General features: G+C 40.2%; 1 protein-coding gene across 1 annotated transcript in view; it reads left to right on the plus strand.

The window, feature by feature from the left end:
- The first annotated feature begins 2,159 nt into the window (after positions 1-2,159).
- TRUB1 (TruB pseudouridine synthase family member 1) overlaps positions 2,160-15,760 on the plus strand; it is a 28,695-nt gene continuing 15,094 nt past the window's right edge. The window contains exons 1-4 of the mRNA XM_049854693.1: positions 2,160-2,741; positions 4,369-4,467; positions 9,008-9,063; positions 13,476-13,557. Of these exons, the coding sequence (XP_049710650.1) occupies positions 2,207-2,741; positions 4,369-4,467; positions 9,008-9,063; positions 13,476-13,557 (772 nt within the window). The 5' untranslated portion in view covers positions 2,160-2,206. The remainder of the gene's footprint in view (positions 2,742-4,368; positions 4,468-9,007; positions 9,064-13,475; positions 13,558-15,760) is intronic.

A 15,760-nucleotide genomic window follows, 5' to 3' on the forward strand; every position in this document is an offset into this window, starting at 1 on the left:
GGGGATTGATGTCCAGGCGATTGGGAGAAGGCCCTCTCATCTCCAAGCCATCCTCGTTCAAGTCTGTAACCTTCCCTTAAAGCCTGCCTCTCTGCTTCCATACGAAGAGAAGAGCACAGAAATCTTTGCTGAGGCTGAAAGAAACCTTGTCCCCTGGGGTGCAGCCATCCTTTCTGAAGTCATGCCACCTTCCTGGAAAAGGGCAAATCTTGAGTTGGGGCCCTGGTTACCACTAACTGCAGGACTTGCAAATCTTCCAGTGTCTCTCTTCCTATTCTCAACAAAATTCTCTTCTCTTCTGGCCTCCAAAGCACACATCTGCACAATCTTTTTAGTGAGCTTGGGCTTTTATAATAGACAACAAAAGCTGGCAATGTCCTTCTATGAGCTTCAGCTTTCTAGCCTGCAAAAGCTCCCCCAGACAAAGATTTAATGAGAGCCTGGTGATCTGATTGAATTGGGGGAGGGTGAAAATATAGGAAGAAATAAATTAATGCTGTATTTAAAACAGTTGTTCAGTCATGTTGAATGAAAGGGGCCAAGTTCAAATGGGGTCCCATAACTGGTAATTCTGGGCAGCTAAGAGGCATCTTTAGGATACCCAAACCAAACCAAACCCACTGCTGTGGAGTCAATTCTGACTCATAGTGACCCTGTAGTACACAGTAGAGCTGCTCCACAGGGTTTCTAAGGCTGCAATCTTTACGGAAGCAGACTGCCACATCTTTCTCCTTCAGAACATCTACAGGATTTGTGCCACTGACCTTTCTATTAGCATTCGAGCACTTAACCACTGTGCCACCAGGGCTTCCTATATCATTAGGATAAACCCATTGCCGTTGAGTCGATTCTGACTCACAGGGACCCCATAGGACAGAGTAGAACTACCTCATAGGATTTCCAAGGAGCAGCTGGTAGATTCCAACTGCCGACCTTTTGGTTAGCGGCCAAGCTCTTAACCACTGCACCACCAGGGCTCCATCAATAGGATACTAGATATTAATGTCCAAGGGGATATGAAGAAAAGGGTGGTTGTAAGGAAACATGGGGAAACAGTGAAGACAAACTTTATCTGTCTCATAATAGTCAAAATACCATTTCATGTGGCTGGAAAGGAAATAAAATGAAGAATATGCCAGTATCAGGACACTTTCTGAATTTTGGAGAGGATGGAAAAACTTCTAGAGAGGAGATCTCAAATTGAAAGCAAAGCTTATGAATTGCAATACTGCCTTTTGGTATCTAAGCAATGTGTTACTAAGGAATGTAATCCACAGAAGAGTTAGTATGAAAAATCTTAGTTATTAAGAATTACAATGGGTATGGGGCATCAAAATAAGCCCCAGTGATTTAACATTGGTATGGCCTAAGTTTATTAGTGGAATTTGAATAACTTGTATTCAATTACTTATTCTCAAATATTTAAGTGCCCACCATATGTGAGGTGTCTCTTGTAGAGCAAACGGTTAACACGTTTACCTGATAACCAAAAGGTTGGAAGTTTGAGTCCACTCAGAGGCACCTCAGAAGAAAGGCCTGTGATCGGCTTCCGAAAAAATCAGCCATTGAAAACCCTATGGAGCACATCTCTACTCTGACACATAAAGCGTCCCCATGAGTTGGAGTGGACTCCACAGCCTCTGGTATGTGTGAAGTACTTGGGATACTGAAGTGATCAAGATAAATAGGCTCTTTGCTCAAATAGAGCTTACATTCAGGTGTATATTAACTCTGAATTGTGACTCTAGGTGCACCATACATTGACTAAAGCAATGATTCTTCAGAGCGGGAGCAAAAACCAGTACTTTTTTTTTATGTTTAGACAGTGGGTCCTCTTGGTTGTGGGGTGGGGGTGTGCGAAGAGATTTCCCCGCCAAAAATATACACAGACTTGATGTTCTGCTTGGTAGTTTAAGATTGTAACTCCAAATTACCTCTGAGGCACCAAACTAGCCCCACCTAAGAAGCAAATGGGAGTATAGGAGAAAAATTACTCTTATCAGAGCCCTCAGAAGCCATGGCAACTTCTAGGCCTGCTCTGGAAAACCATGGACTACAACTCCCACAAGCCCCTGCGATCCCCCTTCCACCAGGCCGCTTCGATTTATGGGAAAGGGCGGGAGTGTGAGGGTAAGGTTGTTCGCGCTCTTTGTTGCGTCATCAGCGTGCGTCTCCAGGATTAAAGCGAGGACTAGGCCCCGAAAGTATGGCGGCTACCGAGGCAGCGATGGCGTCGTCGTCTTTGTCTTTGGAAACAGACACAGCCCCAGTGCTAGAAAGTGCGGGAACAGCCGCAGCAACGGCCGCGATCTCGCCAGCAACGGCTGCAGGCGCGACGACTGAGGATCCGGCTGAGACTGAGGCCGCGACGGCTTCGGCTGAGGTCTCGACTGAGACTGCGACGGCTGAAGCTGCGGCTGAGACTGCGGCCTCTACAGCCGAGGTTGGGCCTGAGACTGCGGCTGCTTCGGCCGAGGCTGAGACTGAGACTGCGGCCGCTACGGCTGAGGCTGCGACTGAGACTGCGGCCGCAACGGCTGTGACTGAGGCTGCGGCTGAGACTCAAGCTGCGACCGAGGCTGCGGCAGAGACTGAGGCCGCTGCTGGATCGGAAGGGGGTGATACCAAGTCCGCTATGGCTAATAAGCTGCTGTCCCTAAACGGCGTGTTCGCTGTGCACAAGCCCAAAGGGCCCACCTCAGCCGAGCTGCTGAATCGGCTGAAGGAGAAGCTGCTGGCAGGTACTGAAGCCTGGGTGGGGACCACGCCAAGGCTTCGCCGCGAAGGGAAGGCCGCAGAGAGCACATGGGCTTTTTGCGACGCTCATGGCTCAAGAGCTAAAAGGAAGGGAAAAGGAGAACGACCACTGAATTAACTATGGACAGAAATCTGGGGCATCTCGGGCTTGGACTTAGCCTGATGTGGACTCCTGTAGCCTAGTTGGCAGTTGTCGCTCTCTAAGGGGGGGGGGAAACTCAACAAGCCTCCGTCTTTGTCCGTGCTGGCCAATTTTTTGTAATCTGACCTCTCAGGAGCCTTTTGTTTGGTGCACGTGAATGAACCCGTCAGAAAGGAAGTACTGATTCTGTGCCCCCAAAGTTGCATTCTTAAAAATATATTAGAAATGCAGATATTACATAGTTAGCCGAGACTTAATACAGTGTTTTTCACATTTTAGTGGTCATAATTACTTGGGGGTTCTTTGTAAAAATACAGATTACTAATCTACTGATCTCTACCTCCCAGATATTTTGATTCTGGGGATGTGGGATATTTTTAGGAAACTGCATTTTTAAACAGTTGTCTCAGGTGATTCTGGTGTAGTCGGGGGTGGATCACAATTTGAGGAACACTAAATATAACGTCTCCAAACCAAAAAAAAAAAAAAAATCGTTGCAGCCAAGTCCGACTTCTTCAAGAGCCTTTTTTTGTTTCTTCGTATACACTGGGAGAAAACTAGAAAAACCTAAAGGGTCAGACAGTTTATCAGCCTGGTAGATCATTTCAGACAGTGGCATCAAGGAACTTTAGGTGTATTGAACACCTACAATAAGGCAGGCCTGTGCTAGGCTATGAAGATAGGAAGGTGAAAGATATGATCCTTTTGCTTAATTGAGCTGATAACCTAGTAATTTCTGCAGCCTTTGGTGATAGAACTATTTAGCTAGGTATTTAAGGCTCTCCAGATCTTGGTCCTGTTCTTCCTTCCCATTAAATCGGTATAGGGACTTTCTTCTTACACTGTCCCCTGGCAAACTTTATGAAAATGCAAAACCAGGTAATTACCCTGATAAAAACCAAACCTGTTGCCTTTTGAGTGGGTTCTAACTCATGGCGACTCCATGTGCTCCAGAATAAAACTGTGCTCCACAGGTTTTCTTGGCTGGGGCAAACGGTTAAGCACTCAACTGTTAGCTGAAAGGTTGAGTATTCTAACCCACCCAGAGGCCTCTCGGAGTACAGGCGTGATGAGCTGCTTCTGAAAGGTCACAGCGTTAAAAACCCCAGGAAGCAGTTCTACTCTGCACACATGTGGTTACCACGAGGTTGCCATGAGTTAGAATTGATTCAATGACAATTTAAAACAACATGGTTATCTTTAGTGCACCAGACTTCAGATTGCTGCAGAAGTGGGCTGCTGCAAGGATATTTACCCATTTTTTTAAGAATGTTTTTTTCCTAGAAAATGAATTCCAGTTTCTGACAACTAATTTTGGAATACCATTCCTTTGTTAATGTTACCATAGCTTAATATGTTTAGTTTGTACAATAATTTTTGTTTTGAATAATCCACCCTCCTTCCCGTTATATTTCTGAAGATTCTACTTATTTGTCTTGGTAATTTTTTCATCTCAATTACTCTCATAGAAGCTGGAATGCCGCTTCCAAAATGCAACAAGAGGAAAAAGCAGACTTTCAAAATTGGGCATGGAGGAACTCTAGACAGTGCAGCCAAAGGAGTTCTGGGTAAGAGATATATGAATGAAAGTTTTTTGTAACTGCCACTTAATATTAGAAAGATATTGAAAACAGGTAAGATTGGCTAAAGCCATGCCCGTTTTCTGTCTACTTTGAACTATTTTGCACTTACTGGATTTATGTTATCTCGTAAAGAAGCTTTCAGTGGTACAAGATATACAAGCTTATTTATTAGAAATAACTTTTTATGTGTGAATAGGACTTTGAGAAAGGGTTTGTATGTGTATGGAAAGAGTTAACATAGCAGGCCTGAGATTGCTACCTTTAGAAAGACCAGCTTGCAAGATTGGCCCTTGGCTGGTATCTAGGAACTTGGATTTTGGAAATGTTCTCACTCTCTGATAACAGCGGTTCACGGTGCCTATAATGTGCAAACTGTGGTTTATGTTGAACCCCTGCTTTCCTTCTAGGAGCCTGGAATTTTTTCCACCAACATAGGCAGAGGGTGCTTATGTCACCAGCCCCCAATAAAAACTTTCAATGCCGAGTTTCTCATGGGCTTTCCTGGGCAGATACATTGCATACATGTTACTGCATTTTTCATTGCTGGCAAAAGGAACACTGCTGAAGTATGCCTCCTCATAGGAAGGAGAGAGCGTAAGGAAGCCTGTGCCTGGGTTTCTGGACTCGGCCTGTGCTTTTTGCCCATATGATCTAGTTTTGTATCCTTATTACATCACTAGTAAATCTTAGCCATAAGCACAACTGGTGCTGAGTGAACCTTTAAATGTGGGGGTGGCCTTAGGGACCCCAAACAAAAGATGCAGCTCTTTTTTATGCCTATATCTAATCTAATCTCTTGAGATTGCAGCTTCTCTTTAGAAGGTGAACCTTGTAGCTCCTGAGAGGAAGTCACTTTGTCTTGGAGACATATTGAACAATTTATTGCTTGTGGAAGAAAATTGGAGAATTGATGAGAGGAGAAAAATCACTGATGTTTCTTTTTTCCATCTTTTTTTTTTTTTTAATGTCTGTGGCAGAGGCTCTGGAGTATATTTTTATGGACTGCTAAAGAATGTGTGCAAATACCATTGTATAGTGCTGTTCGGTCATTTCCAACTCCAAGCGAACCTGTATACAACAGAATGAAACACTGCCTGGTCCTGTGCAATCCTAAGTATCGTTGCTATGTTTGAGTCCGTTATTACAGTCACTGTGTCAGTCTATCTCGTCAAGAGTCTTCCTCTTTTTCACTGACTCTGTACCAAGTATGATGTCCTTCTCCAGGGACTGGTCCCTCCTGATAATGCATCCAGGTACATATGATGAAGCCTTGCCCTCCTCACTTCTAAGGAGCATTCTGGCTGTACTTCTTCCAAGACAGATTTGTTCATTCTCTGGTAGTCCATGGTATATTCAATATTCTTCGCCAACACCGTAATTCAGAGGCATCAGTTTTTCGGTCTTCCTTATTTGTTTTCCACCTTTTGCATGCTTATGAGGCGATTGAGAATACTGTGGTTTGGGTCAGGTGAACCTTAGTCCTCGGGGTGACATCTTTGCTTCTTCACACTTTAAATAGGTCTTCTGCAGCAGATTTTCTAAATGCAGTGCGTCATCTGATTTCTTGACAGCTGCTTCCATAGGCACTGATTATGGATCCAAGTAAAATGAAATCCTTGACAACTTCAATCTTTTCTCCGTTTATCCTGACGTTTCTGATTGGTCCACTTGTGAGGGGTTTTGTTTTATGTTGAGGTGTAATCCATACTGAAGGCTGTACTAAAAAACTAAAAAAAATTAAACCTGTGGCTGTCGAGTTGATGCCAACTCATAACGACCCTGTAGGGCAGAGTAGAACTGCCTCATAGGGTTTCCAAAGAGCAGCTGGTGGATTCGAACTGCCAACCTTTTGATTAACCACTGGTCTCTTAACTTTTTAGGGCTTCAAATCCTCTTTGCTTTCAGCAGGCAAGGTTGCGTCATTTGCATATCACAGGTTGTTAATGAGTCTTCCCAAAACCTGTTGCTGTGTTCTTCATGTAGTCCAGCTTCTCAGATTTTTTGCTCAGCATACAGATTGAATAAGTATGGTGAAAGGGTACAACCGTGACCCACACCTTTCCTGATTTTAAACCACACAGTATCCGCTTGTTCTATTCGAACGACTGCCCCGTGGTCTGTGTGACTACATTTGTAGTCACAGAAATATGCTGAGATTCTTCCCAACTCACCCCCTCCAAACGAGAAGATTTTATGGAACAGTGCCTACCTTTTTACATGCATTGTACTCTGGGTGTTCTATTTTGCATATTTTAGATAATATTGATCATAACTCATTCAGTTGATTTCATGATACATTAATGGGTTGTGACTCATGGTTTGTGAAATACTGTGCTACAGTATATAGTCCCATTTTTCAGAGCTAAAATTAGATGAAAACAAATAGCAAACCGTGATCTAAGTAAAGCTAAGGAAAAAAATGAAAAATTTTTCAAGGAAAAGGATAAGATTGGTGAAGAAAATTATATTTTTCAAGAGAACTAGAAACAATGTATGATTTTTTTGTTTTCTAGAATTATAGATTTTATTTAATTTGGGCAAAAATATTTTTAATTGAGGTCAACTAGAAATATTTTCCCCCACGTGTCTGTCAGTGTGTCGTACTGTGGGGGCTTGTGTGTTCCTGTGATGCTGGAAGCTATGCCACCGGTATTCAGATACCAGCAGGGTCACCCATGGAGGACAGGTTTCAGCTGAGCTTCCAGACTAAGACAGACTAGGAAGAAGGACCTGGCAGCCTACTTCTGAAAAGCATTAGCCAGTGAAAACCTTATGGATAGCAGTGGAACATTGTCTGATACAGTGCTGGAAGATGAGCCCTCCAGGTTGGAAGGCACTCAAAAGATGACTGGGGAAGAGCTGCCTCCTCAAAGTAGAGTTGACCTTAATGACGTGGATGGAAATCAAAGACCCACAGCCTTCAGTATGGATTACACCTCAACATAAAGAAAACAAAAATCCTCACAACTGGACCAATGAGCAACATGATGATAAACGGAGAAAAGATTGAAGTTGTCAAGGATTTCATTTTACTTGGATCCACAATCAACAGCCATGGAAGCAGCAGTCAGGAAATCAAAAGACGCATTGCATTGGGCAAATCTGCTGCAAAGGACCTCTTCAAAGTGTTGAAGAGCAAAGATGTCACCTTGAAGGCTAAGGTGCGCCTGACCCCGGCCATGGTATTTTCAGTCACATCATATGTGTGTGAAAGCTGGACGATGAATAAGGAAGGCCAAAGAAGAGTTGACGCCTTTGAATTGTGTTGGCGAAGAATATTGAATATACCATGGACTGCCAAAAGAACAAACAAATCTGTCTTAGAAGAAGTGCAGCCAGAATGCTCCTTAGAGACAAGGATGGCGAGACTGCATCTTACATACTTTGGACGTGTTGTCAGGAGGGATCAGTCTCTGGAGAAGGACATCATGCTTAGCAGAGTACAGGGTCAGCGGAAAAGAGGAAGACCCTCAACGAGGTGGATTGACACAGTGGCTGCAACAATGAGCTTAAGCATAACAACGACTGTAAGGATGGCTCAGGACCGGGCAGTGTTTCATTCTGTTGTGCATAGGGTCGCTATGAGTCGGAACCGACTTGACGGCACCTAACAACAGTAACAACAACAGAAATATTTTAATTTTATTTTATTAAATTCAATGCTTTTGATACATGGTACACTCACTGAATAGTACCAGTTACAAATATTGATGGGAATTCCTTCAGCTTGCCAGTCGTTTCTCCTTGTTTCTTCTGGTGATTCTGAGTTGTCGTGGTTATATTGTATCATTTTTTTCTCTTCCACAACTCTATCCTCTAATGGTAAATACTCGAGCATTTACGAAGATTTGCCGGTTATTAAGTGAGGAAGTGATTAAATCCTGTCAACTTAACCTGATGGAAGGTGTCGAAGGCTAACTAATCTTTGAAGAGACAAGTTGGCCGTCGTTGTAGTTTATACTTGGTTTTTCTTAGCATACATTCTCCAAGCTTTCATTTTTTGCTATGTTATTCTTTGTATTAGGTTGATTTGTTATGTTTCTACTTTCTTGATTGTATGCCCCTGGGCACTAATTATCTTTAAATGGTTCATTAGCTGTGATGATGGGTTTTGTTTGTGTAATAATGAACTCTGTCAAAAAAACCTTCATCCTGTCAGACAATCCAGCATGGCTGATTGTATCATATATTTTTCACTGGTGCATATATAAAGTTTCAGTGAGTCCTTTGAGATTGTTCTAAAATTTTTCGTTGTCTAATGGCTGGGTTGAGGTTTCTACCATGTTTAGCACATTGAGAATGGAAAAATGTATATATCTTTTCTCTTATCCTCCCTTTCCAGATTTTTTAGTTGCAAGACAGGTTCAACTGATTGGGGTAATAGGAGTCCTCAAATTATGTTAAAAATACGCTCTTTGCAACTTCACATTGTATATGCCAGGAAATAATGATTTTTAAAAACGTAGATGTTTTAAAACACAGTTTACAAGATAGTGTCATAAATATTTCTTTCTTTGATTTGTAGTGGTTGGAGTTGGAAGAGGAACAAAAATGTTGACCAGTATGCTGTCAGGGACCAAGGTAAGAGTACTAGAATGGTTTTGTTTTGTTTTAAATGTTTTCTTAATTTTTTTTTTATTAACTTTTATTCTGAATTTTTTAAAAATGTTTTTCTTAATGACCTTTGTGTTGGATAAACTGTTGTTTGAGTGAAAAAGTGTCATTATTCCTGAGTACTAATTATAATATTTATAATTCTTATATCTGAGATTCAAAATATTAAGACTATAAATTAGAAATTCTTAATTGAAAAACAAATTAAATCCTTAGGAGCAGAAATTCTACAGTGCTCATAATTAAATATATATATATTTAGATTTTTTTCTGTAATTATTTCTTAGATGGAAAGGAATTTAAAGATCATTAATTCTTTTGGCAGATTTTTTTTAAACTTTGGAACTCTTATAGCAGCAATACCGTTTGGTAAACCATGCACTTTTCAGCAGAAGATGTGATTGGTTGGATGGCTGTTGTTAGCTACTGTTGAGTTGGCTCCATAGGGTTTCATTGGCTGACTTTCGGAAGTAGGTCGCCAGGTCCTTCTTCCTAGCCTCTCTCAGTCTAGAAGCTCTTCTGAAACCCCTTCAGCATCACACAGGCCTCCACTGACTTGGTGGCTGGGCTTGAGGTGCATTGACCTGGAATTAAACCTGGGTCTCCTGCATAGAAAGTGAGAATTATACCACTGAACTACCACTGCCCACTGTTGAATGGCTAAAAAATGTTTATTAAAGAAGAGAGTGGGGCTTTGTTAACGTTTTTCACCTCTAAAAAAGAGTAGCCTTGACTAAATTTTTAAAATCCTTTTTAAGGCATTTGATAGGAGAGAGACGAGGTGTTTTGTAGAGGGAGGAGAAACAGTAAACCTGTGGACTGCTGCTGGTATTCAGTCAGTTACCTCAGCATGATGGAAGGAGCATTGAAATAGAAGTCAAGATGTCCAAGTAGTCAGCCTCGTTGGACCTCTCAGTTTTTCCTTAGGAAAAATTATTTAATCACTTCTCAGTTCTTCTCCAGCTCCAAAAGAGATGATGATATCTTTGTTCTAATTAGCAACTAGGTGCTGATTACAATACTTTGGGTTAGGAGCAGTGAAAATGCCTGTGGAAGGAAAATAACTGTGCCAACGGGTAGAGAAGAATATCAGCAAGTTCCTGGACTAAACTTTATTTTTAAAGCCCTTGCTGTAAATGGAATATAAATAGTTGGTAATGTGATCAGATTTTATCTAAATTGTTTCTTCTAAAGAAATCTGTAGTAAAAGACTATTTCCAATTCATTGCAAACTCATTGATGACTGTTATAAAATGTAATTGTTATGCAGTGCCAAATTGCTAGATAAGTTTCTAAACACCCTCATTTTTTTTTTTCATTTATCTTGTCGTGGACTGGTACTGGCACTGGATCTCACTTTGAGTGGCAGTGATCTAAGTAAGCTTTTCCTAAAAACCACCCGAGAGCATATTGCCTGTCACGGGTCCAGTATATAGTTATCCGTTGGCATGAAAACTTTGTGTCCAGGTGGAAGGGATCTAAGTGCCTTAGATAAATGAAAAGCAGTTTGATGTGGCTTGCTTGCGATCTTTAAAATGTTGGTGATCAAAAAAGAACTAACAAAATACAAAAGTTTTATTAAAACGGAGAGGTTGGACTATCATACAGTGAATTTGTGCGTTGTGCTTAAGTACAGTGTTTAGGATCTCTTTACGATATAAATTTTTACCAGTTGCTTAATTGTTCTTAACTCCCAAAATATAAACAGTGGTTACTTTGCTATAGGATTATGGATGATTTTAATTTTTTTCGTAGTATTTACAGTTTTCTAGAATCTTTGCAATGAATAAGTCACTTTTATTATAATAACATAAAAGGTATATTGACATTAAGGAATGTTTGTGTTTTTATACCCCCAAGATAAAATATGTTGAGTTTATTGGAATATTCATCCTATACTCATCACCCCAAAACTGCACACATACACTATGTTACATGTTTTAAAGTTTTATTTCCAGAAATAGGATGACTGAAATGTAAATACATCATTGGGCTTCAGTTTTGGTTTTATTTGTCAGAAACCATTTTGGTATTCAGCTAAGAAAGCTGAAGGTCATACCGTGATCCTCAGATGACTCTTTAACATAAATAGAAGATCCCAGGTGCGTCTTGTTACAGAAACCTAGTTCTTGTGCTTCACGTTTCAAAAATAGATGTTATCGTCTTGTTAGTTATTTGTGCTTCTCACACTTTTAATTTTAGATTATGTGTTTTTTGGAAGAATTAAATCGATTAAGTTTTACCTTTAAGTATGTTGAAGATTAAGTTTTTATCAAAAGTAGTTAAAAAGTGTTAGTGAATTTTTTTTTATAGATTTTGTTTTTAGCGCTGGAAGGAATCTTCAGCTTGAATGAGCATTGCATGCTTGGAAAACTTGTTAAGGTTCCTGGGAACAGTTTATTACATAGCTCACTGCCACTGCCAGTTGCTGTGCAGTTGATTCTGACTCTTGGCCACCCCATGTGTACAGAGTAGAATTGCTCCGTAGGGTTTTCATAGCTGTGACCTTTCAGAAACAGATTGCCAGGCTTTTCTTCTGAGGCAGGGCACCTCTGGGTGGGTTTGAACATTCAAGGCACAGTATACAAGATTGCATTGTGTTTTTCTTAGCAACTAGACATACTATAAGACAAAAACCCAAGAGCAATGTGTTGCATTACAGTTCTTTGTGGGAACTCAGTGTAACCAGATGAGTTACTATAACCACTGTTCAGATGAATCAATTCGTCTTTTTAGATAACAGTAATGATAATAGTATTGTTACCCATTAACGTACCAGGGCCAGGTACTGTTCTAAACTTTGCTTCTTCTCATGAGGTGCTGTAATTATCCCCATTTTAAAATAAGAAAATTGAGACTCCTTTTAGGGAAGACCAACTTAACCTCACTTTCAACTGTGGTGGCGTCAGGATTCACACCCCGCCGGTCTGAGTCTCAGCCTGTGCCTTTCCCACTCACTCTGCTAGGCTTCCGCTGCATATGCTTACGTGCTTAATCAAGGTGGACTGTCCCAAAACAGGAGCAGGAGTGGGCATCTCACGTGACGAGACTGAAAGTTTAGTTACCAGAAACTGACTTTTGTCAGTATTAACAAAATAAAAAATGAATTCAAATGCCTCAGAGCATTTTTTCCTGTATTGTATTTGTAAAAAAAGTAATTCTGCACTATGTAATTTGAAAGTGATCTCATCAAAGGATAGTTAGGATGCTATAAAATGCCTGTATGTTTATGGGAATTTGAAGTTCTAATTTTTTTTTCTCATTTTTGTCTCTGGTTCCTTTGCTAGCATAATGAGCTTGTCATTAGTGAACTTATATTTCTGCAAAGTACTTCAAACTTCCTCTTAAGAAAATGCTCACATAAATACAGATTATTTTCAGTAGGACCTGTGTTTCTTTTTTCTCACAACTTCATGTGATAACCCATTGCTGCCAGGCCGATTCCAACTCATAGCAACCCTATAGGACAGACTAGAACTATCCCATAGGGTTTCCTAGGCTGTAATCTTGGTGGAAGCAGATTACCACATCTTTCTTTTGTGGAGCAGCTGGTGGGTTTGAACTGCTGACCTTTTACTTAGCAGCTGAGAGCTTAACCACTGTGCCACCAGGCTTCCTACTCCATGTGATACACCAAATAAATTTGAATTTGACCAAAAGAGAGTAGTGAAAAAAATATGTATTACAAGTCAGCCTTGAGATGAGAAGACAGTCCTCAGACTACTAAAAATAAAATAATTCTTCCTGTGTGAATAATGATCTGTTCTTAGAAGTGGCCTTTTTCCCTTCCGAGAGTTTAGGAAGCATCATTTTCTTTTTATTAAGAAAGCACACTTAATAAGTGTGCCACCTCTGCTTTACTAGTTTTGTTCATTTTCTACGTATTAACTTTTGTTCACGTGCATGATCTAGTAGTTTCTAAGATTTGTGTTATTTCATAAAAGAAGTTGTAAGATGATTTATTTTCGTATTTTAATCATAATGCAAAATTGTTGAATCTGGTGATGGCTTTGTAGGGGTTTGTTATAGTAGTCTCCCTACTTGGTTATAATTGAGAATTTTCATTAAAAAGCAAAACTGTCCAACATAAAACTGGTTTTACAAAATTTGTTTAAAATAACAGCGTTTATAAGCCATATTTTTCAATAAAGTCAGGTATTTCTTTCATGTTGGATAGCATGGGCAGTTTCTCAATGTGTGTTTTTGCACAAATACTTACTGCCTATCAAAAACAAACAGCAGTTGCTGTCTCTTATTTTTGCCTTTATCTTGTATCGTGTTGGTTGTACTAGCAAAATTCTATGTAAACTTCAAGATACGCGTAACTGTTTTCCCTTGCCTTTAATGGCCTGATTTTCTCTTTTGTTTGTTTCCTTTAGAGGTACATTGCCACTGGAGAACTGGGAAAAGCTACTGATACACTAGATTCTACAGGGAAAGTAACAGAAGAAAAACCTTATGGTATGAAGTCCTCCTAATGTAGTCTTCTTTTTAACATTTTAGGAAAAATTTTGTGAGTTCAGATTTGGAAATAAACCTCTTTATTTGATATTACCAGTGATTTTAGGTTAAGAGGATTGGAAATTGTTATCACATTGTTAATTTGGTTTAAGTTTAATTAATTTACTTATTTTTTTTTGGTAAAATATATAACAGAATTTGCCATTTTGATGAATTCCGTGTGTACAACTAAGTGGCATTAATTACGTTCACAATATTGTGCAACCATTACCACTGTATATTTCTAAAACCCTTTTATCACCTCAAACAAAAACTATACCCATTAAGCAATAACTCCCCACTCCCTCCCACCTTTACCACCTAAAAAAAAAAAAACCATTGCCGTTGAGTCAATTCCGACTCATAGCAACCCTAAAGGACAGAGTAGAACTGCCCCTTAGGGTTTCCAAGGAGCGCCTGGTGGATTTGAACTGCTGACCTTTTGGTTAGAAGCCATAGCTCTTAACCACTATGCCACCAGGATTTCACTTTACCCCCTAGTAAACTGTAATCTCCTTTCTATTTCTATGAATTTACCTATTTTAGATATTTCATCTAGATGGAATCTTGTTAATATTTGTTCTTTTGTGTCTGGTTCATTTCATCTAGTGTGTTTTCAAGATTCATCAACATTGTAACATTTATCTGGACTTCATTGCTTTTAATGGCTGAATAGTATTTCGTTATATATATATACACACACACATACACATCACATTTTGTTTATCCATTCACCTGTTGATGGACGTCTGGGTTGTCTCTACCTTTTGGCTATGGTGAATTGTGCTGCCATGAACATTCCCATACAACTATCTGTTTGAGTCCCTGTTATCAAGTCTTTTGGGTGTATACCTAGGAGCGGAATTGCTGGGTCATTTGGTAGTTTCTGTGTTTAACTTTTGAGGAACCACCAAAGTACTTGCCACAGTGCCTGCGCCATTTTACATTCCCACCAGCAGTGGGTTTCAGTTCCTCCACATGCTTACCAATACTTGTTATTTTCATTTTTTTTAATTAAATTATGGCCATCCTAATGGGTGTGACAGTGGTATCTCATTGTGGTTTTGATTTGCATTTTTCTAATGACTAATGATGTCAGTCAGCTTTTCGTGTGCTTATTGGCCACTTGTATGTCTTTGTAAAATGCCTATTGAAGTTCTTTGCCCATTTTAAATAGGAGCTATGGTGGCGCAGTGGTTAAGCACTCAGCTGCTAACTGAAAGGTCTGCAGTTTGAACTAATCAGCCTTTCTACAAGAGAAGGATGTGGCAGCCTGCTTCCATAAAGATTTACAGCCTTAGAAACCCTCTGGGCAGTTCTACTCTGTCCTGCAGAGTCACTGTGAGTTAGAATTGACTGCAGTGGGTTTGGCACATTTTTAAACTGGGTTGCTTGTCTTTTTGTTGTTGAGTTTTAAGAGTTCCTTATATATCCTGTATGGTAAACCCTTGTTGTCAGGTGCCATCCAGTAGGTTCTGACTCCTAGCGACCCCATGTACAGTAGAATGAAGCACTACATGGTCCTCACCATCCTAAGAGTCATTGATATGCACAAGCCCATTGTTGCAGCCACCGTGTCAGTCCATCTCATCGAGGGTCTTCCCATTTTTTTGCTGACTCTCTACCAAGCATGATGTCATTCTCTAGGGACTGATCTCTCCTGACAACATGTCTGTAGTATGTGAGACATGGTCTCGCCGTTCTTGCTTCCAAAGAGCATTCTGGTTGTACTTCTTTCAAGAGAGATTTGTCCGTTCTTTTGACAGTCCATGGTATATTCAGTATTCTCCTCCAACACCACAATTCAAAGGTGTCAGATCTTTGGTCTTCTTTATTCATCATCCAGCTTTCACATGCGTAGGGGGTGATTAAAAACACCATGGCTTGGTCAGGTGTATCTTAGTCTTCAAGGTGATGTCTTTGCTTTTCAACACATTAAAGAGGTCTTTTGCAGCAGATTTGGCCAGTGCACGGCGTCTTTTGGTTTCTTGACTGCTGCTTCCATGGGTTTTGATTGTGGATCCAGGTAAAATGAAATTCTTTACACCTTCTGTCATTTCCTTGTTTATCATGATGTTGCTTATTGGTCCAGTTGTGAGGATTTTTGTTTTCTTTATGTTGAGGTATAATTCATACTGAAAGCTATGGTGTTTGATCTTCATCA

The sequence above is a fragment of the Elephas maximus genome, chromosome 16, assembly GCF_024166365.1.
Source record: "Elephas maximus indicus isolate mEleMax1 chromosome 16, mEleMax1 primary haplotype, whole genome shotgun sequence".
In the NCBI taxonomy this organism is placed as follows: domain Eukaryota; kingdom Metazoa; phylum Chordata; class Mammalia; order Proboscidea; family Elephantidae; genus Elephas; species Elephas maximus.